Source organism: Rhinopithecus bieti, unplaced genomic scaffold (genome assembly GCF_001698545.2).
Source record: "Rhinopithecus bieti isolate Rb0 unplaced genomic scaffold, ASM169854v2 scaffold_9877, whole genome shotgun sequence".
Lineage (NCBI taxonomy): Eukaryota > Metazoa > Chordata > Mammalia > Primates > Cercopithecidae > Rhinopithecus > Rhinopithecus bieti.
In genome coordinates, this window is record NW_016806237.1 from 1,381,742 (window position 1) to 1,404,104 (window position 22,363).

The 22,363-nt window shown below is 50.4% G+C and overlaps 1 protein-coding gene across 1 annotated transcript in view; it reads right to left on the bottom strand.

The window, feature by feature from the left end:
- The window catches only part of TCERG1L (transcription elongation regulator 1 like), a gene marked incomplete at its 5' end in the record, with an annotated part of 233,204 nt that overhangs the window by 49,398 nt on the left and 161,443 nt on the right, over nucleotides 1-22,363 (bottom strand). The window contains one exon of the mRNA XM_017875317.1: nucleotides 7,574-7,728. Coding sequence (XP_017730806.1) covers nucleotides 7,574-7,728 — 155 coding nt within the window. The remainder of the gene's footprint in view (nucleotides 1-7,573; nucleotides 7,729-22,363) is intronic.

Sequence of the window (22,363 nt, forward strand, 5' to 3'; positions counted from 1 at the left end):
AAAAACGGTTCAATTTCACTCAAAATTAAAGCAACGCCAACTGAAATGAAGAATGGCTTTAAGAATTAAGTCTGATGCTCTACAGTGCTAAGGTGATTATTCAGAATCTATCAGTACAAGTGTGAACTGATCAATCTCTTTGGGAGAAGATTCGGCAATACCTGCCCAAAATCTAAAATGCATGTACCTTCTGAGACAACAGTTCTAATAATGTGAAATTACACAATCGATATGTTTGCAGAAACGCTCCTAAAGTAAATACCTAGGTACAAAGGTGTTCTTTCCAGCACTGTGTGTGTGAGCACAAAGCAGATGACCCAGACGTCCATCCAAGAGGAGGCTCTGAGGAAGTCATCATGCGTCCAGACAGGACGAAGGTGGGGGGACAGGAGATGGATAGGAGAGAAAAGCAAGGGATTGGAGGGAGAGGGAACAGGGTGCAGGAGACAGGGAGGCTCTGAGCCTGAAGGACAGCCAAGACGTGTTACAGGTGCGGTGCAGACAGCGTGCAGCAGTGGGCCAATCTCTAACATGTTTATTAATGCACACACAGCAATATCTATGTATTTTTTAAATGTGTTGTTTTTTATGCATTTGCCAGCAAGGCTATGCATATGTGTGTGTGTGTCTGTGTGTCAGTGTGTGTGTGTGTATCTGTGTGTATGTGTGTCTGTGTATGTGTCTGTGTGTATGCGTACGTGTGTTTCTGTTTCTGTATGTATATGTGTGTGTCTGTGTGTGTCCACGTGCTTGTGTGTGTGTGACTGTATGTATATGTGTGTGTCTGTGTGTGTCCACGTGCTTGTGTGTGTGTGACTGTGTGTATATATGTGTGTGTATCTGTATGCATTTGTGTGTGTCTCTGTGTATGTGTCTGTGTGTGTATATATGTGTGTGTGTGTGTGTGTGTGTGTGTCTGAGTGTGTTTGTAAGTCACTGAGTTCAGGGAGTGTGGCTGGTTGTATCAGGTAGTAAAAGTCCTGAGTCTCTGAGCCAAATATTTTCCTTTCTGTGAGTGGTGGGGAATATACCTAATTTTGTCAGTCTTCTTAGAGAGGGTAGGCACAATCTTTGGTAGAACTTACTATGGAATCATAGGAGCCGAATGTTGGTGCGTAAGGCAAATTTGCATTCAGATGGGATCCTTGGCACACCTAAACTTCCCACTCATCACATTTCTTTCATACACAGACTGCACCCTACAAATACAGAGAACTACAGTTTTGGTATCTGTGGGTGCCTGGCTGGACCTGCTGGTGGACCCAGCCCCTGCACAGCCAGGCCTCTCACCTCCGGTGCAGGTGACACCCCCACCCCTGCTCCTGGCAGAAGCTCAGCCCCACAGGGCCCTGCTGCTGAGTGGCCCTGGGCTTTGTGCTCTGTCCTCTCTGATGGGGCCTCCTGCTCTGCATCCTGTCCAATGCCCTACCCTGCTTGCTCGGATCCTGAGTCCTGAGGAGGATGGGGCTTGGTAGGTTGGAAGGTGGTGTCATCCTCCCTCTCCAGGCAGTTGCGCTCAACCCTGTGAGCTGGATACAAACCCCAGGTCACACGTTAACCTCGGGTCCCCCCCATCTAGGCAGCACTCAGGCTTGGCATCTTCGTGGAAAAGTCAGTGCTCTCCCAGGACTGTGGCTTTCCTGGGCACAAAGAAAGGCACAGTGGGGGGTCCTCCTGCATGGTCCAGGACCCCAGAGAGCACCTTGCAGGGGCTGGGCCAGAACTCATCTACAGGCAGGCAGCTTGTGCGAGGGGTGCCCAGGAGGCAAACAAGGTCGGGCACCGGGATGAGATATGGAGCAGGAGCCCTTGGCGGAGAGGGCAAGGCACATGGCTCAGGGCAGCAGAGTCTTGCGGGGATGAGCTCCTGCCAGGAAAGGTGGTGGGGGTACTGCCTGCACTGAGGGGCGAGAGGCTGGCTGTGCAGGGGCCAGGTTGGATCTGCCCCACTCCACCAGCAGGTCCAGCCAGGTGCCCACAGATGCCAAAACTGGACTTCTCTGTATTCCTAGATTACATCCTGTGTATGAGAGAAATGTGATGGGTGTGAAGTTTAGGGATAAAAAGAGCCGTAGCAGAGCTGCAACTACCCTGATTAGGAGACGGACCTGACGTGGTCACTTTGCTTTGCTAGGCCTGGGCTCCCAGCTGAAACTCAGGGAGGACATTCTGGATTTGGTCAATAATGGGGACCTCTCCGTGGCCACTTGGAAATGCCATACATAGCACAGGTGCTGTGATCACAGCAGGGCTTCCCCGAGCCTTCCACGCCTTGAGGCTCACTGTCCCCAGACAGCCCCAGACAGCCACCCTCCACCGTTCTCAGCTCAGCCACAAGCACACCTTCTTCTTCCCACCTTAGAGCTCAAAACACACCCTTTATCTCCCCTCCCCACCTCCTGGGGTCCCGTGTGAGTGACCATGCCCCAGGGAAAAGCCCCTGGCTGCTGCGCTGGGTCACCCCACTCCACCCATCCATTGCTGCTTGTTTCTCTACCCCAATATGCAAGACATAGCGCTCCCTGCCCAACATCTGCTCATCTTTGGTGTCCTGTGTCCAGTCCAGTGCTTGGCCAGTCACCAGTCCCTAAGTAAAGGACTGGTTCAAAAGAAAATGAACTTCCTCTCTTCCCTCCCTTCCCTTGCTCCCTTCCCTCTTTCCTTTCCTTTCCTCCTTTCCTACTTCCCCTCCCTTCCCTTTCCTTCCTTTGCTCCTGGCCCCGGAGGTGGGTGGTGGCTTGATGTCTTAGGTCCTGGGGAAACTACTCTGAAAAATGCTATGTCAGCGTCTGTCCTTCTCCACCGAATCCACTGGTGCATCCGGGAGCCTGGCTCAGCCCCTGCCCTGCCCACCTGGCCTCCCAGTTGAGGCCAAACACAGCAAGCTGAGGGGTGAATGTGATCAGAGCATCCTAGAGACTCCCCCAGCTCACTCCTTCCCTTGCACCGGCAGCCCTGCAAGCTCCACCCTCACACTCAACTTCCTGCACGGTCAACTCGGGATTCTGCAAGGAAGAGACACCTGTCGCAGCTCATCTGCTTCATCTTGGCATCATGTTACAGAGACTAAGCAAAGTGGGCACTAAAATGGAGCTTAGCCAACAAGCCACCTGGTTCATTCATTGTGCAAAGAGGCGGCTCAGGGCCAGGACGCCAGCAGAGGGTGCTGTGATATGAAGGCCAGGATTCCTCCCAGAGAGCCTGGGGCAGGTGGGTTCCAGGTGGGCAGAGCCTCCCACATTGCCTGGAATCCTCATGGACAGAACCACACTAGCTCACCACCCTCCAGGGCTCTGGCATTTGTGTTTTTAGCAGCCCTGGGTCCCCCCAAGTGCCCCAGCCACCTGGGGCCCTGGATGTCATAGATCCAGTGTGCGCTGTCTTCTCGGACAAACAACGCTGGGGAAAGTGACCCATTCACAAGTCACAGCTGTGTTTACTCACCGGACAATTTTACATCCTACTTGGTGAAATGAATGTCATTATCAATTTACATTGGTCTTGCATACAAATGTCTAAAGTGTTTATAGAGCAATTAAGTCCAGTGACGTCCATGTCATCTCCCCGCAGGCTAGGGAGGGACACTGTTGAGTGCACAGCTGCTGCAGCTGCTGCCTGGTGAGCTGGCACAAAAAGTCACCTGTGTCCATCACAGGCTCATGGGGGCCTGGCCAGGCTGCCCTCAGGCCTGGCATCAGACCCGCCAGGGTGCAAATCCCCATTCCCCACTCAATAGAGGTGTGACCCTGGGCAAGTTAACTAAGCTCCTTCTTGAAATTCCCTCTTCTGTACAGCGGGCATGGGTCACAGATTAATGCTTCCCACCAATGCCCACATCTGAATCCTGGAAGGTGTGCATACCCTGGGCTACCTGGAAAAGGGGATGGAGGTTGCTAAACAGCTCCCCTTGAGGTGGGAGACCATCCTGTATCATCCAGGTGGCCCCACAGACCACGGGGAGCCTTCAGAGTGGAAGCAGGAGGCAGGAGGGCCAGAGCCAGAGAGAGAAGAGAGAGGCATGAAGATGGATGAGGGGGCCAGGAGTCAAGGAAATCTCCCCTGAATCCCCTGGAAAGAACACAGCCCTGCCGATGCCAGTGAGGCCTCTGCTTGATGTCTGCCCTCCAGAACTGTAAGATCATCACCTTGTGTGACTTTTAGCCCCATGGTGATAATTTGTTACAGCAGCAAAGGGTCTCCAATGCTGACGGCATCTGCTGCGTGGGACTGAGGAGGGGAGTCAATGGAACCAAGTGTGGGGGTTGCACACACCCAGGGTCCCACCCGGTGGTCCCTCCACTCCCCAAGGCAGTGAGAAGGCCCCTCTTCACTTCTTAGCCCAGAGCTCCCAGTCCTCCTCCACCCCTGGGAGGCACTAACAGGAGACAGCCAGGCAGGAGGAAAGAGGCCGGCATTTGTATTCCCCCTCTCTCCCCTACCTCTCCTCCCTCCACCCCAGACGAAGAACCCAAGGGCCCCAGCTCCAACACTTCCCACCAGACTGCGCCAAATGTCCCAGTAAAGTGATAGGTGCCCCCCCCCCGCCCCCCCACGGCCAGGGCAGGCAGAGCAGGCCAAGGTGGCCGGGCTGCAGGTGCACAGCCAGATGGCAGGGGAGTTGCTGCCGTCTCTAGCAAGAGAGGGTTCGGCTGCTGCAGGCGAAGACAGTGAGAGAACCGTGCCTCTGATAGGCCTGTGAAATGTGGGCACAGGTGGGAATGCCACAGCCAGCACCCTCCAAACTGAAGTGTCGGTAAGATCCCCGAGAACGGCATGGCATGGAACGGATGGGGGTGAGGGTGAAGCCTGGCACTTCTCATTTTCCTCCAGTTCTACTGGCATTTATTCTCAACTAACAGCACAGTTACTACAGCTATAAAAAATCTGGATGCACTGCAAGGTAATTAGAAAATAATTCAAGACTTCGCTGGAATCCTTCAGCAGTGCTCACAGAATGAAAAAGTGGTCTCTTCCCTTATCTGCGCAATGACGAACGTCTCAGCACTTCTGACGGAGCTGCATCCTGCATCCCACAGCTGCCCGGCACATGAGCCACAACCTCCACGCCTCACACCCCCACTGAACACACACGCACACACAGACACACACGCTCACACACACACGCACGCCCCTGAGACCTAAGAGCAGTTAAGTGTGGCAGTCATTTTATAAAATTCTTCTATTTCATTTGCCTCTTGAAAAGTAATGGGTGTCGACTGAAAGCGTAGTTGTCCCATTTCAGACTACACATAGGTATGTATATATTCACATCGACAATGACTGATAGTTGAACAAAATGTGAAAAGCAAAACTCTCCACCCAGAGCCATCTCCCCTAGAGCTTGTTTTCATCATTAGGGTTAAATATCTGAGGAGCCACGATGAACGTCGGCCAGGGAGAATGCCAGTCACTCCTGATGGCTGCAGGCCATCAACTCTGCTCCCTGATCATTAATTAACCCTCCAGAAACATCTCCTGTCCTAATTGTTTCGCTGCAAAGCTCTCCGAGTGCATTTTAGGGAATTAGAAGTTGTGCTCTTAAACATCAATTCTACCTTGGCAACCGGAAGTTGAGAATCGAAGTCATTTGCATATCCTTAAGATTCAGGTTTAAAAAAAAAAGACTGGTTGAAGACAAATCTCTTCCTCTCTTTATATGAGGAGGGAAGTAAGATTAAAAATCGTTTCGTAACTACATGTAATTTTGTAATCACATGTCTGTCTAAGTAGAGTACTTAGGTCCACCATAATAAAATGGGTATCAGACAAAACACCATAACATGCTAAATCTAAATTAATCAGGTATTTCTGGTTGTAAAACCTTAACTCTCTACTTTTCAAAGTGTAACATGAGATTCTTGTTAAAAGAAGGAAACAGAGCATCGAGCTCTGAGCCAGGTAATCCAGACCCCTGTCGTCCACCCACAGTCCTGGCGAGCCCTGAGACAGCAGGTGGCCCAGTGGGGGCGTTTGCAGACGCCTCCCTACCTCTTTTCAGACCTGACCTGATTTGGTCCAAACAAAAGAAATGAGAGAGCAGCTATGCATTGCCTTTAACAAGTTCATTTCTTTCTCCTTACTACCAATTCTTTTGGGGAAGAAGGAAACATCACCCAATTATCTACAAGAACACAAGCTAAAGAAAGGACTGAGGAATCTGCCAGCGTGATCTGCCTTTGCCAAGCAAACAAAATCATCATTAGGACAGACTGTGCCTCAGTGTTTCTCGTGGGGTCTGAGGGTGTCCTGATTTCCCAAATCGTGCACCATCCTCTTGTCCATGAGTAGGAACCTTGAGAGGGTGCTCTCTGTAATGATTTTAAAGCACTCTTTCAGGACGTACAAGGCCCCCTTTTAATAATGAATGTGGCCTGATCAAAGGAGGAAACACAATCGCCAAATTCAATCTTCACTGTCCGTAAATACAGCAACGTTTTACAGATTCAATTCCATACGCACCTTGGAGATTTTTCTTTTCCCAACACGCTGATTCAGTCTCTGGAGAATGCTGTTACTATTTTCAGTGGAGTAAACATTTTAAACGTGAGATGTCTCAATCTTAAAAGACTACCACCATGTCTCTTACTATGGTTAAAAATGCTGATAAAACTTTTATAATACTGTCTTCTAAAGTTTCAGTCAAATACCTCTGGATTTGACACAAAGTGTGAATTGCCGTCATCTAGTATTAGCCCTCGATGATGTGAAATTAAAAATGCCACTAGGAACCCAATGCCACTAGGAACCCAATGCCACTAGGAACCCAATAGAATTCCACACAAAACTAAAACAAAGAGCCAAGCTCCCATTTCACCAGCCTGGCCTTGCAGCCAGGCGTTTCTGCCTCTCACGTTGGCGGAGAGCTCCTGCTCTCAAACGTCTCCAGTGGAGTCAAGACTGTTTGAATCCACATGCTCCGGGAGGAGGGCTTTCCCTAAGCAGCAGCTAATAAAATATGTATTAGATCTAATCGGAAAAGATCCTTTGTGAAAATGCTAAAAGTTCCTCTCTGTTTCTTGGCAAAACAAGATTTACAGGCATTGTCAGAAACAACTGCCTCTGCCAAGCACCCCATTCCTCTACGGCTGAAGAGAATCTCTTCCCCCGTCCGTGACCAGGGTTTTATCGAATTGAGGCATCCATCCAAACATAACAGCAGATCGATGTGGTGCAAAGGTCTAAAGTGAATGTAAGGTGGAAGAAAAGACACCTCCATCTGTGGACATCTGGTCTCTCAAGGGGCGTTCATAAGACATTTGGAACAAGAGTAAAATGTTGGGTAACAGTGATGCTGGATGGAAGCTTTGAGGGGCTGATGGAATGAATGGCTGTCTCTGCATTAATCACCTTACGTGATGCAAAAAGACAGTCAGAGCCGACTGCTTGGAAGGATCAAGGTTTCTGCAGGAAGTGCCATAAAAACTTGATTACTAAATTCTGCAATCGTGCACAGGATTCCTTAATAGTCAATTTTCAACATAACCAAGAAGAAACATGCTTTCACTTTACATTCATTAGAAATAAGCAGCTTAAACACTTCAAAGGAGATGTAAATAACCCAGTGCTTAGTTACTTGCTGGTGCCTCCAGCTTGCGTTTGTGGGGCGGGTCCTCAATGATCCTGTTGAGGTCTCCGCGGTCCTTCAGGTCCATGGGCTTCTCCCAGACAGACAGGTGCATCGTTGGGTTGAAGAAGAAAACTCGGTCATCGCCCGTCCAGACCACACACCTGTTTGAGTGGAAAAACTCATCTCAGTGGCTCTTGGAGACACTTAATTAGAAAGTCATTAGCATGAACTCTCACTGAAAAAGCCCCTCAGGACTGAAATCCACGCATTTGCAAAGCTTGTTTACGGATAATATGAATGCTAAAGACAAAGTCTGCCTTTTTAGGGGGCCTTATGGATCTGATTCATTTGATTAACAGGTAGACATTCTTATCACCAGCCTTAGACCAGGAAGAACACCAACATTCAGAGAAACCAAGCAGCTCCTGAAGGTCACATGCAGGCAGAGCTCTCTCCAGCCCACCAGCTGTCTCTGCCTCAGTGAAATTCCATTTCAGATGCAGAGCACTCTGGGGCACCTCTGGCCCCGGTTCTGGCAATGGAGTAATTTGGAGAGTGGCTCCCTACACTTCCCCAGTCGAGCTCTGCATGGCCGTCAAGCAATGTGCACGGCCACAGCTCATTACCCTCCCACAGCAGCAGAATTAAAAGGGCTGCTTTCATCAGCAACCACAGCCCGGTGTCCTGCTCATTTGTGGATAAGCAAATAATGAAGATTTGTATTTTCATATATGGAAATTGAAGATATCTAAAAGGAATCATGTGTCATTTTTAAACCCCTTATCTGTGGAAGGTTATCAGAAAAGATTAAAAAGAAAAAAAAATGAAAGGAAGAAAAATAATGAGAGGGAAGGAAAGGAGAAAAGTCCCTCCCTAAAGAATGTGGGTCCCAGAGCCTGCGGCATGGAGGTGCATGGAAGATTCTGCACTCTGACGCTCTGACCCCACACTGTCCCCATGAGATAAAGGCCAGCAAGGCCAGCTTGGGCTCTGGGATTATCCCCTAAGTGGTATCAGGGTGCTGTAGAGATTGAGGCCTGTGCTGGCACCAAGGTCCGGTCTAGGTGTGGACCCCCCGGGAGGTTCCCCTGGGGCAAGCTCCTTCCCCTCTCTGGGCCTCAGCTTCCTGCAGTGACCTCAGAAGGTCCCTCTGGCTCCACAAGCCTCCTAGGACTTTTCAAATGTGAGGGAATGAATGGGTGAGAACACCCACGTACCCACCTCTAGCTATTGACTTCCCTCTGAGGGAGGCCCCGGACCTGTTGGGGTACTGTTGGGCACTGCCTGGGTCCCTAATAGCCCACTCACACCTCACTCCGGCCAGCCTTGCACAGGTTCTGGAGGAGCTATGGATTCGTGTCAATAGAAGCCACTCTGTTTTGCGTGGAGAAAATTACTCCACACTTCACTCAGGCAGGCACATTCCATGGGCCAGGCATAGGGCTCAGGGCCTGGGGCCCTGCATGTCGGCAACCCTGGGCAGACCAGGACCCTCCCCAGAAATGGCCCTGAGAAGATGTGCCGGGTCCACTACTCAACCCAGCCACGTTCATGAGTGTGGGAGCCAAAATGATGGCCCCAAAGATGTCCATGTCCTGATCCCCAGAACAGGTGTGCATCACCTTACGTGGCAAAAGGTCTGTGCAGATGGGATTAGGATCCTGAGGTGGGGGAATAGCCTGGGTCATTCAGGTGGCCCCAAGTGTAATCGCAAGGGTCCTTCTAAGAGGAAGGCGGGAAGATCAGTGAGGAAGAGACAGGAAGATGGAGGCAGAGGTGTTTCACACAAACACACACACAGAGACACACACAAGCACACATACACACACACAGACACACAGAGACACACATGCCACATATACATATACATATAACAGAGACACACATAACAGAGACACACACATCAACACAGCAGACATACAGAGACACACATGCAACACATACACATACACACGTGGAGGATATACCACCATAAACACACACAGACACATACACACACAGAGACACATGCACACATATACACCACACAGGGATGCACATACACACAGAACACACCAGAGACACATGCACACATATCACACACACAGGGACGCACAGCACACATATACACCATGCACAGAGACACACACATGCAGACACACACACATAAACACACACATAGACACATACACACACACACATGTACACGTAGACACACACACAGAGACACACGTGCACACACACATGGAGAGAGAGAGAGATCAGGAGATGACTCGCCTTGAGGTTCAAGAAAGGAATCACAAGCTCAGGGTTGCAGGGGCCTCTGGAAGATGGAAAAGGCAGGAGATGGACCTCTCCAGAGGCTCCAGAAGGATTCAGCCCTGCCCACACCTTGACTTTAGCTCAGCGATACCCGTGTCAGACTTCTGACCCTCCCAACTGTAAGAGAATCAATGTGTGTCACTGGAGCCCTGAGTCTGTGGGAGACAAATCAATGGGCTTCCCCCTCGGGGCCACTCTGTCCTGAGTGCCAGCATCTGGGAGCCCTGACCCAAACCCCAAGTGTTGTGCCTGGAGGCCTTGGCCACAGTCAGCCTGGTCATTCATGTGGGAGAATATGACCTGCCCTTCTGCCTGGCAAACTCTGCAGCTCCAACCCTGCCCTTGACCTACCAAGTGACCCTGAGAAGGTCGCCTCCCCTTGCTGGTGGCCTTATGCCCTCAGCCCTTCAGGTGGGGAGTGGAATGGGAATTTGCTTTACCTGGACAGCCCACCCCACTAGGGAAGTGGACCAAGATAGAGAGTATCACACTCCCATGCCAGGCCCTGCCCTCAGGGAAGGCAGGCGCTGCCCAGGCCCATGCTGGAGGCTGGAAGATGAGGCTGGCCAACTGCAGCAGACTCCATGCCCAGGTAGCTGGATCCCTTCCTGCTCTCAGATCAGGCAGACCCTTGTTCCAGCAAGCCCAGGTCAGGGATACCTGACCTCTGGGGCCTGCAGGGAGGCTGTGGGTATGCATTTATGGTGCAGAACCCAGCTAGCATAGGAAGTTTTTATTGAGTCTAAAGCTGAAGGTAATTACACTATGCTGTAAATTATGCACAATTCAGCTACTGCATGAACTCTGCAGACAGCGTGGGCCAAAAGGGAACATAAGCCCAGGGGAGGGACTGACTCCTTTCCTCCAGACGCAGACCTAGTGATGGCCTCCTCCCCAGGTGGAGTTGTGAGTGAGTGGGCCACATGCAGAGCCTATTATTAGCTCCCCACGAGGCCTGGGCTCTTCAGGAACAGTTAGGATGTGGATGGTTTTACTACTGTGACACTGGGCTCTGTCTCCCGGCACCCCTCTTACAAGGAATGCAGTTAGAGTCATTGATGAGACCCTATTGCCAGCAGAAATGTAGGGATTGAGGAAACCCTGAGCCCACCTCCTCATGCTGTACGTCTCATGCCCAGTGTGTCAGGACAGAAGCTTCCATGACTGGACAGTGGCTGGAAAGGCAGCTCCAAGCCTGAAGCTCCCGGCAGCAAGAGGGCCCATTTCTAACAGTATTGCTTGGAATGTTTTTCATGATGTTTTGCTGCAACTGGCCTCAGTGGCAAATCCTAGAAGCATCCTTGGCTCTCTGTGTTCCTCTCTAGCCACTTAAGACTTAAAACCTGTTGTGTAGACCTACGAAGGTCTCCTCAGGAGCCTGACCTCACCTGGAGAACACAGAACAACTTACTGTGACCTGGGTACAGCAGATGGACCTGTTGACCACCATGTTTCTGGCAGGAGGCCATCCTGCCCCCACGGTTCTATGCACACTAGTGATCTGGGCATAGCACCCCAGGCGCCAACAGCCTCACCCAGAGCTGGGGGATTCTGTGTGCTCCTCTAGAGTCATTGAAGTGTGGGGATGCTCAGCCAAGGGCCAGATGCTCACTGAGGCATCTCCAGTTCACTAAGAGCTGCTAGGTGCAGTATCAGGCATTCATACTGCATTCCACAAGCAACAGGGCCATGGGAAAATTATTTGGAAGCCAGAGGTGTTAGGACACAGGCTCAGACTGGCTGAGTGGTCTCATCCAATCCCAACCCTCCCACTGGCTTGGGGAGCTTTCCTAACCTGGGAACTCACCAGCTTTCCTGAACACCCGGGGTGAGCCCTGAGTCAGATGAGGGCCAGAGGACAGGGGGAAGAAGAAGCTGAAAGAGGTGAGAGGATGACCCATTGCATGGCAGGGACCAGCAAGAGCTCTCTTCTGCCCACTGCAGAGTTTAAGAGAAACAGGAGTTCAACTTTGGGCCCTGATAGCACATATGGATCTCCTGTTACCCTGCACTAGGCTGAGGGCAGGTCAGTGGCTGTATGAGTCCATTCTAACATTGCTATAAGGATATACCTGAGACTGGGTAATTTATAAAGAAAAGAGGTTTAATTGATTCACAGTTCCTCATGGCTGGGGAGGCCTCAGGAAACTTACAATCATGGCAGAAGGCACCTCTTCACAGGGCAGCAGGAGAGAGAATGAGTGCCAGCAGGGGAAGTTCCAGACACATAAAACCATCAGATCTCATGAGAACTCACTCACTATCACAAGAACATCATGGGGGAAACCACTTCCATGATTCAATTACCTCCACCTGGTCCCACACTTGACATGTGGGGATTATGGGGATTATGATGAGGTGAGATTTGGGTGGGGACACAGAGCCAAACCATATCATTCTACCACTGGTCTCTCCCAAATCTCATGTCCTTTTCACATTTCAAAACCAATCATGCCTTTCCAACAGTCCCCCAAAGTCTTAATTAATTCCAGCATTAACCCAAAAGTCCAACTCCAAAGTCTCATCTGAGACAAAGCATGTCCCTTCCACCTATGAGACTGTAAAATCAAAAGCAAGTTAGTTACTTCCAAGATACAAATGGGGGTATAGGCATTGGATAAATTCTCCCATACTAAATGGGAGACATTGGCTAAAACAAAGAGGCTATAGGCCCCACACAAGTCCAAAATCCAATAGGGCAGTCATTAAGCCTTAAAGTTCCAAAATGATATAATTTGACTCCATATCTCACATCCAAGTCATGCTGATGCAAGAGACGTGCTCCCACAGCCTTGGGTAGGTCTTCCCCTATGGCTTGGCAGGGTACAGCCCCCTTCCTGGTTGTTTTCACGGTTTGGTGTTGAGTGATTGTGGCTTTTCCAGGTGCATGGTGCAAGCTGTAGGTGAATCTACCATTCTTGGTTCTGGAGGACAGTGGTCCTCTTCTCACAGCTCCACTAGGCAGTGTCCCAGTAGGGACTCTGTGTGGGGGCTATGACCCCACATTTCCCTTCTTCACTGCCCTAACGGAGGTTCTCCATGAGGGCTCTGCACCTGTAGCAAATTTCTGCCTGGACATCCAGGCATTTCTATACTTCTTCTGAAATCTAGGTGGAGGTTCTCAAACCTCAATTCTCAACTTCTGTGTACCCACAGGCTCAACACGTGAAAGCCACCAAGGCTTGGGGCTTGCACCTTCAGAAGCAATGGCCTCAGATGTACCTTTGCCCCTTTTAGCCATGGCTGATGCTGAAGCAGCTAGGAAGCATGGCACCTTGTTCCAAGCCTGCACAGAGCAGGTAGACCCTCCTAGCGCCCTCCAGGCCTGTAATGGCAGGAGTTGCCATGAAGGTCTCTGACATACCCTGGAGACGGTCTTCCCATTGTCTTGGTGATTAACATTTGGTTCCATGTTATTTATGCAAATTTCTGCACCTGGCTTGAATTTCTCCCCAGAAAATGGATTTTTCTTTTCTATCGCATGGTCAGGCTGCAAATTTTCCAAACTGTTATGCTCTTCCTCCTCTTGAATGCTTTGCCACTTAGAAATTTCTTCCACCAGATACCCTAAATCATCTCTCTCAAGTTCAAAGTTTCACAGATCTCTAGGGCAGCGGCAAAAAGCTGCCAGTCTCTGCTAAAGCATAGAAAGAGTGACCTCTACTCCAGTTCCCAACAAGTTCCTCATCTCCATCTGAGACCACCTCCGCCTGGACTTCATTGTCTATATCACTATCGATGTTTTGGTCAAAGCCCTTCAATAAGTCTCTAGGAAGTTCCGAGCTTTCCCACATCTTCCAGTCTTCTGAGTCCTCCAAGTAGTTAGGAAGTTTCAAACTTTTCCACATTTTGCTATCTTCTTCTGGGCCCTCCAAACTGTTCCAACCTCTTCTGTTACCCATTTCCAAAGTTGCTTCCACATTTTCAGGTATCCTTATAGCAGCACCCCATTCCTGGTACGAATTTCCTGTATTAGTCCATTCTCACAATGCTATAAGGAAATATCTGAGACTGGGTAATTTATAATGAAAAGAGATTTAATTGACTCACAGTTCCACATGGCCGGGGAGGCCTCAGGAAACTTACAATCATGGCAGAAGGCACCTCTTCACAGGGTGGCAGGAGAGAGAATGAATGCCAGCAAAGGAAATGTCAGATGCTTATAAAACCATCAGATCTCATGAGAACTCACTCGCTATCAAGAGAACAGCACGGGGGAAACTGCCCCCGTGATTCAATTCCCTCCACCTGCTCCTGTCCTTGGTACATGGGGATTACCAGGATTACAATTCGAGGTGAGATTTGGGAGGGGACACAGAGCCAAACCATATCAGTGGGTCTGGGCGGGTGAATTCATTAAGGGGTCCTGGGCAGGTGTCAGTGTTAGTGGGCCTGGGAAGAGGTGCAGCAGAGTTGAGAGTCCCACTGAAGCCTCCCAGACACTAGGCTGAGTGGTGTATGAGGATGCTAGGCGTATACATCCTCTTCTAGCAGAGGGAGGAAAGGGCAGGGCTGCCTAGCTTAGACTCATCTCCAGTCAGGGCAGCAGGACCCACCTGAATTTCCCCGGATGTCCTACTTTCCACAGAAAACCAAAGCACATTCACCAAAGGCCAGGGCAGTGTGAGGAAGCTGGATTCCCTTGCTCCTCTGCTGGGCCGCTCACCCTAAGCCCGGTGTGCTCATTCCCTAGAGAATCAAATGCACTGAGACCCTAGAAACCAGTGTTCCAGAGTCCTGGTGGAATGCTCCAGGTGGCCCTATCCACTGGGCCTCATCACTTTCTCATCGACTTTCCGAGGGATTTTCCCAGCTGGCCTCCAGCTTTGCTGTTAACTTAAGAAAGAGCTTTACATTTGGGGACTTACATTTATTCAGCCAAATTTTCCCCAGATCCTAGGCCAGTGTTTGTTGTAAGTGCAGTGCCTAGGGATGCACTGACTCTAGGTCCCTGGTTCTCAGACGCAGAGACGCCCAAGGTGCATCCCCATGCTGGGAGCAGCCAGCACAGCACCCTGGAATGCCCCAAAGTGTGAGGAAACAGCTCCCACTTCCCAGCGAGGAGTGGAGCTAATTAGGACTTGGTAAGAGATTCCACCCAGGAGGAGGCCGAACGATGGCAACTAACACGCCGCCCATTTATATCCAGGCCACAAAGAGCCCAGCTCCTGAGCCCTGGGAAAATGCATGGAGCTGAACCAGAGCGGGTAGCTGGTAAATAAACGCAGTTCCCCCGGAGAAATCCACCTATCCACTCGTTATGGTTGACTTCCACTAGACAGAGCCAGCTGTAACACGCGGAATTGATTTTATGTACCATTTTATGCCCATTCTAAGTAATATGCATGTGTTCCCCTCCTTTAATCACACTTTATAATTTCCGGATGCCTGCCATATTCCCTCTTCTCTCTAACTGTCCTCATATCCCAGAGGATATAGTGAGTGCATCCGAGTTATTTAAGTCTGGTTCAGTAGATCCACACCAAGCAGCCGCAGTATCTGAAGACCTGGGTTTCACTGAACAAACACTGAGTCTGTTGCTTTGTTATATGAAAGGATTCCCACACTCATCCTGCAAATAGCAGGACCCCAAGCTTCAAAATCAGCTGGCTGGTGGGGAGGGAATGCATCCCTCCCAGTCCCGCACTGCACAAAGGCTCTCCCTGGATCCCTGTCTCCATCCATCTTTCATCCCTGAGTGCCCTGTTCCAGGAGCATCCTGGGGGATGGACAGAGCCACACACGGCCTACGGCCGGGCCCCTGGGGCTGAGCTCTCAGAATGAAAGGGCTGTGCCCAGTGCCCTTTGCTGTCTTCTCTCCCTCTCCTAGTCCCTCCCCATGTGTTCTGGGGTTTTGTATCTGGGAAGGGCCTGACCTGGGCAGGACTGAGTGGCCCAGGCCCACCCACCTGGCAGCTGCGTGGGGAACCCGGGCTTCTGAGGACTTCAGGAGGAGCGTGTGGAGACCTCCCTGCCGCCTTTCTTCCCTCCTGAGTAGGTTCTCCAGCCCAGCCGTGTCTGGTTGTGGTGCCCACTACCACCAACCCTTAATTCGAGAAGAAGGTACAGATATGCAAGACAAGGACACGAGCATGCACAGACATGCTGTTCTGGGCTGCAGGGGCAGCCTGGGCCGGGCACCTGCCAAGTGACTGTGTGGCCTCTTCCGCTTCCGCTTCAGGCCGTGGATCGTCTTGCTGTCGTTTCTCAAAAGTCGATCCGGCTAGTGACGTTCTAGACAGAAGGTGCTCCAGGCGCTGGTGAGTCCAGGAGCCTGGGGACATGACCTCAGCCTCCCAAGAGCACAGGCTTCCCTACTTCCTCCTTTGAGGTAAAAAGACACCAGGAAATAGCGCCAGGGAGACACTGGAAGTGAGACAAGCTGGGTGAGGGTGTCCCTGCACTGCACCAACAACGGAGGCTTCTTGGCTGAAAACAAAATTCCCCTTGCCCTGGGCTTAGGTGTCTGTGCTCCTAAAGGCATCACTGTTAACTTCTTGGCATAACGCTTAAAAGATTTTACCAATCCATCTTTAGTTATTTCACATAAACAGATTTTGTCATTGTTAAATAATGAGCTGCAGGGAAAGACCATTCCATAGTCATGTTGAGCCGAGGCCACTCGGGGCCCTGCCAGCTCTGACCAGCCTTGCAGCGCAGATACAAGCCCCCGGAGTCTTGCCAGGAGGGCAGCCTCTGGCCCAGACTGCCTCTGAGGACACAGGTTTCCGCCGACAGCTGGGTTCTACCCGGGCTGGGGGCTGCCAAGAGAGCCTATCTTTATGGAGTTGGAAAGGGGGTGTCACCCTGCTCTTGCACCCAGCAGAGTCCCAGCTTTCTTTAAACCCAGGGACTCATCGGATTTCTGATCTCCCCACCAGTCACCAGTCGAAGATGGATAGAACTGCTACCTGTCCCACAGAGGCAGGGGGCTGACAGCACGTCTGGGAGTCGGTGGCTGCCTGGGGATGAAAGCAAGGTAGCCTGAGGACCAGTGAAAAACAGCCCAGAGGGAACTGGAGGTGGCACTGCCCATGGCCCATCCCCCACTCCACGAGCTGCTCCCTCCAGACCTCTCAAACGTGAGCTAAATGGCAGCTTCCCCGCCAACTCCTCCTCCCTCACTAAACCACACTGACATTTACTTCAACATTAGAGTCCCCTCCTTGACAAGTGACACCTCCTGTCCCTTCTCTGACATAATAAAAGACTCAATTATGCAAAAGGGCGGAAGTGACATTTAGTTGCTCTTAAGTACTACTTAGTCAAGGAAGACCGATGCGATGTCCCTCGGCCTAGCGAGTGCAACCGCAAGTCAGGGGACGGTGCACGGGAGAAACTGACACAGTCTGATGTGACCAAGCCCCGCATCTCTCTTAATCACCATAATTTCTAATCACCTTTTTCTTCTTGAACATCATCCAAATGTATGATGTCTTGGGAAACTTTTCCTTTCTTTTTAGAAAAGTTCTACCAACTTCATCTCAGAACATGATTTTGACACTAGTTTTTCAAAAGTCAAACATGCTCAATACCTGTATTTAGAAAATCCAGAGAAACAATTTTTAAATGTCATGCCCAATAAATAATTATGAACTAATACAAAAAGATGTTACCCACAGGTACTGAAATATAAAATGAAGTCAGAATTAAGGACAAGTCATTAACATAAAATCAGGAGAACCAAAGCGTATCCCTGGGATTTGAAAATACAAAACAGCCCTTTGAAAGATGCTCACACCTACAACAGCTCACAAATCACATTTCCAGGATGGTGTCTGCCTGCAGCTCTTACCTCTCCAAGGCAGAAATGCAGAATCAGCCGCTGGCTTTTGGACTAGACACATTTACTAACATCAGAGGAATGCACCATACTCACTTTGATAATGTGCCCCGTACTTCTTACCTTTCAATGACTTTTGCCTCTCAGGATAAAACGTGAATCAGCTTTGCTAGAAAGTGGCACCTTCTGACACTGTCAGCTTCCTAAAGTGCACTTTCATATCTTTCCAAGCCATCTTAGAAAGAACTTTGATCTGTGCTATTAACAGACCATGACATAAGACCTGCAGTGTAGCAATCTGAATTTTTTAGGCAATAATATAATGTTAAAACCAATATTTAATATATAGTTTTTAATTTCACAAAAAATAGCTAACTACTTGTAAATCTATAGTCTTTTAAATAATTTTAAGATGCTGATTAATCATAGTTTTTGACATTTATTGTCATTTAACCCAAAAGCTATGGATTTTACACTTTGTCGAGCAATTACTGTTGAAATTTTCCCATGTCATCAACTCTCCAAAAACCTTTCTATTGCCAGTAAGTGGGAGTGGTTTAATTCCCTCAAAATTACTATTTGTGTCTAAAGCCAAATTGCAAAAAAAGAAGATACAGAAATTCCTAAGGAGACTAAAATAATGCTATGCTACTGTTAACATGCCTGAACGTTTAAAGAAGAAGATTTGAAAAAAAAAGTAGTTCACGTTCCACTGCAAGTATTACCATGACACCTTCTCTAGAGGAGGATGGGATTTCACCTTGCATGAAAGTAAACGCACTATCTTCGTTTCCTTCATCCTCCTTAAAGTACCATGCCGGGGACATGGTATCCTTAAAACTACCCAGCAGGAGAATGCGGAATAGGTTTTCACATAGCAGAGTTGGCTACAGAAGTTACTATGAACTTGGACACCAGTTTTAATGGTTAAACTGGCCCAGACCATTAGACAAGAGTGGGTAGATGGCCCTTCATTTTTATTCCCGTCAGGGTGCTAATTTTCCATTTCTCAAGTGGTTAGCATTACATTAATGCTTTCAAGGAGGCCCTGCATCTGGCCACCTCTCGGCAGCGAGAACAGCAGAGAGACTCCCACATGGTTAAGAATAGCTAAGGATGCCGCCCGTCTGCTGCTGGCATTCTGTACGGATTGAGCTCTAGCAGGGAGCACCAGCTCCTGCAGGGAACTGGAGAAACATCACCCTTCTGCTCTTACCACTTTTAAATCAGTTTCTACCACCTCATTGCTTTCTAAGACGCTTTCCCAAGAGCAGACGCAAATGAGAAAAATGCTGGAGGAGTTTCACCTTTGAAAGTGAGTTTCTTCCCTATAACTGCACACAGGAGATGGAGGGTCTTATTCACTCTGCTGTCTTCTCAAACACTTCATTTCTCAGCCCCAGTTTTATTCAAAATGTATTGAATAACTACATGAAAAAGTTAACCAAGAGTAAGACTAATTTGATTTTTGTTGCAGATGTGTTGAGTGGATTCCAAAACTCCTTACCTCCTTATCATCCCAATTCCAGCTGCCCCCAGACAGCTCTGTAATATGCAAGAGGAACTCTTTCTGAGAACACTTTAGCCCAGCCTGCTTGGCTGGTCCACCAATGTGGAACCTTTTAGTAGCCAGGTTTCCTTAGGAGAAGGTTGAGATCTATACTTACGTAGACAGCGGAGCTAATTCTGGGATCTGGCCTGAGCTGGCAGCCTGGACCACCACCCCTGCCTGGCTGAAGGTGGCCTGGTCTCTGACTGCCAAGCGGACCATTGCAAAGAGGATGCGCGGTCATGGGACAGACAGAAGGAGATTCCCTGAGACACGGGCAGCAAGCTCTGGGCTTGGCCATGAGAGAGAGGAGAGTCATCTGGAGCCATCAGAACTTCCTCCGCTGCCGTGCCTGCTAACCCTCCTACCAGTTCAACTGACAGTGCCGGTGTGGTCCCCCAGGTGACCCTGAACTGGCCTTCTAAGACCTGACCCCTGCCCACGATCCTTCCCACCTACTTCCACTGCAGCCCCAAACCCCAAGCACAAGACCTTTTCCTGCTTTACATTCGGCCAAGATGACCTTCTGTGGGGCAGGCAGGTTCTCACTCGCGGTTGGGGGCCTCAGCAAGAAAAGGGGCAGTGCGTCCTGGGGAGAGGGCTCCTTTTTGTCAGCTCAGGGCAAACCACACTGTGCCCTGCCAGCCATGTGCCAGAGCCTTACAGAGAACTGTGGGCTTGACCTCTCAGTCTAAGCATTCCATAGCTGAGATGAAGACAAAGGAGCTCATCTATTTGGGCAGGGATGGGCTGTTGTGCTTCTGGCAGAAGCTGTCACTGGGGCCCCTCCCCAGTGCCTCCTTAGTCCTGGGGGCTCTGCCAAGCTCCAGCTGAGACCCCTGTGGTCTTCTTAGAAAGTTCAAGGCAGCCACAGTGTCTGAGACATTCTCTGTCTGGGTGAAGACACCCTTTCTAAGCATGGGTTGTTTCAAATGGGTGAGGGAGAATGAGACAGATGACAGAGCCCCACTCCTGTCCCTGGAGCTCCCAGTGTGTCTCCGTGAGGCCCTGGCTGACTCAGGGGAAAGGCTGACTACTAGCAAATCTCTATAAGTGAGACAGCAACAGATAATTCAGCTAATCAAGTGAAATAGGAATAGACCCACCCCCCAACCCCACCCCACCGCGGAGAGAGCTTTTCCTAGATGCAGGTTGCAGTGTGAGGAGAGAGTGCTGTTCCCAGGCCTGTGTGCATCACGCTGACATGAGTGAGGATGTCACATCACGAGGCACACAAAGCCCTCCTTGACAGAGTACACTGTCACAGGAGAAGTTGAGATCTGGAATGACCCCCTCACTCTGCAATGTCGAGGGTGCCTCCACTTTGAAGGATACGTGTGAACCCACCCTCTGAGGTCTGGTGGCGTTCCGCCAATACATCCTTATTCCAACAGCTGCTCAAACAAGTCTAGGCTCTCTCTCCATTCAGGTGGGGCTGAGGTTAGACTAAACACGAAACGAGACATGCAGTGAAGCATCAGCCACCTCTCCATCCCTCTATGATACTGCACAGGTCCCAGCAGGCAAAGCCTAGATCTGATTCAAGCAGTGTGCTCCCAGCATGAAGCTTCTCCGTTCACTCGCAGACGTTAGCTCTTCTTGTAACACAGGAGGCGCCCCTGGGGCTCCCTGGACATTTCCCTCTTGCCCTCATGCTTGCCAGTTAAAGATGGCACGGCCAGGAACCCACACTGCACCTCCGCCATAGTGGCACCAGTCACTGTGCAGACCAGGAAGGCCTGTAGGTCCCGTGGGACCTTGGCTGTCCTTCCTTTGTGATCCTGGGCCCCAAGTCCTCACCCACCTCTCCTCAAGCCCGTGGCCCTATACCCCGCCACTCCCTCTGACCGCAGCCGCCCTTACCTCCCATCTCCAGCACCCCCCATTCATTCCCTCATCTGCAAGTACCCCGGGCTTAGCTGCTCCACGCTCAGAAACCCACAAGGACCTGCTAAGTCCTCGTCCTGCATGGGGTCTGCCCTCCCATGTTCTGCTCCTGTGCCGAACCTCTACTGCCGCAGGGATAGTGTGCTTTCAGGTGTGATCACACAGCAACCAACAGACTCCCTCACCTATCCACGATTCATTGGCAAAGACCCATGACTGGGAGGGGAGTGCAGCAGCCAGGGAACTGTTTTCATTCTCTGGATCCCATGAAGCCTTGCTCATGGTAACACAATATCGCTGGAGAGGAAAGCCGCAGCTTTCACAGCGAGAAGGTTCTAGTGCTCAAGGTCAAGTCTTCTGGATCCCTGCAACCCCCCAGGGGAGCCTGGCGGAAGCTGTGTGAGGATTCCACAGGGTCTTGGGGAACGTTTCCCAGTCCCTCAGTGCGATGTGCGGCAGTGTGCCTGCCTTGGAGACATCGGAGAGTTTGCTTGTAGAAGCTCCCAAACAGTTTGTGGCATCGTCAAATGGACATGCAGTCATGTGCCGCATAGTGACATTTCTTTCAGCCACAAACCGACCGCACATATCATGGTGGTCCCGTCCGATTATAATACCGAATTTTACCATATCCTCTCTACGTTTGGATGTGTTTAGACACACATATCCCCATCACTGTGTCACAACTGCCTCCGTGCAGTCAGCACCACGCGGTCTGCAGCCTGGGAGCCACGGACTACGCCATGCAGCCTGGGCGTGTGGGAGGCCGTGCCACCAGGCCCGTGTGAGCGTACCCTGTGATGTGCACAAAAGGATGTCAGATGCCACTGCCCGAGGATGCGTTTCCAGAATATACCCTGTCGCTAAGCAGCACAGGGATGTATATGGTCTTTGTTCCAGATTCCTGACACAGAGCCTCCCAAACTCTTAGAATTTCCTGAGCAAGGACAAGTCCCTGACCATGCCTGAGGCTGCACAAAGGAAATGATTTCAGGACCCCTGAGTAGCTTCAGGGAGGGTGCTGGTCTCCAGAGACACCAGCCGCGTGACTGGAGGGTTGCCACTTTCAGCCCTGCCCAACCCTCTGAGTCCTCTCACTTGGCCGATGATTTCATCAGTCATGCCTATGTAGTTATATCTCTGCTAAAATTCTAAAACAATGAGGTTCCGAGCGCTTCCAGGCTGGTGAACACTGCGGCACTGGGAGGGTGGCTCGAGGGAGGCCCAGAAGCTCAGTCAGGTCCATACCTTACCCTGAGCACTGCTTCCACTGGCT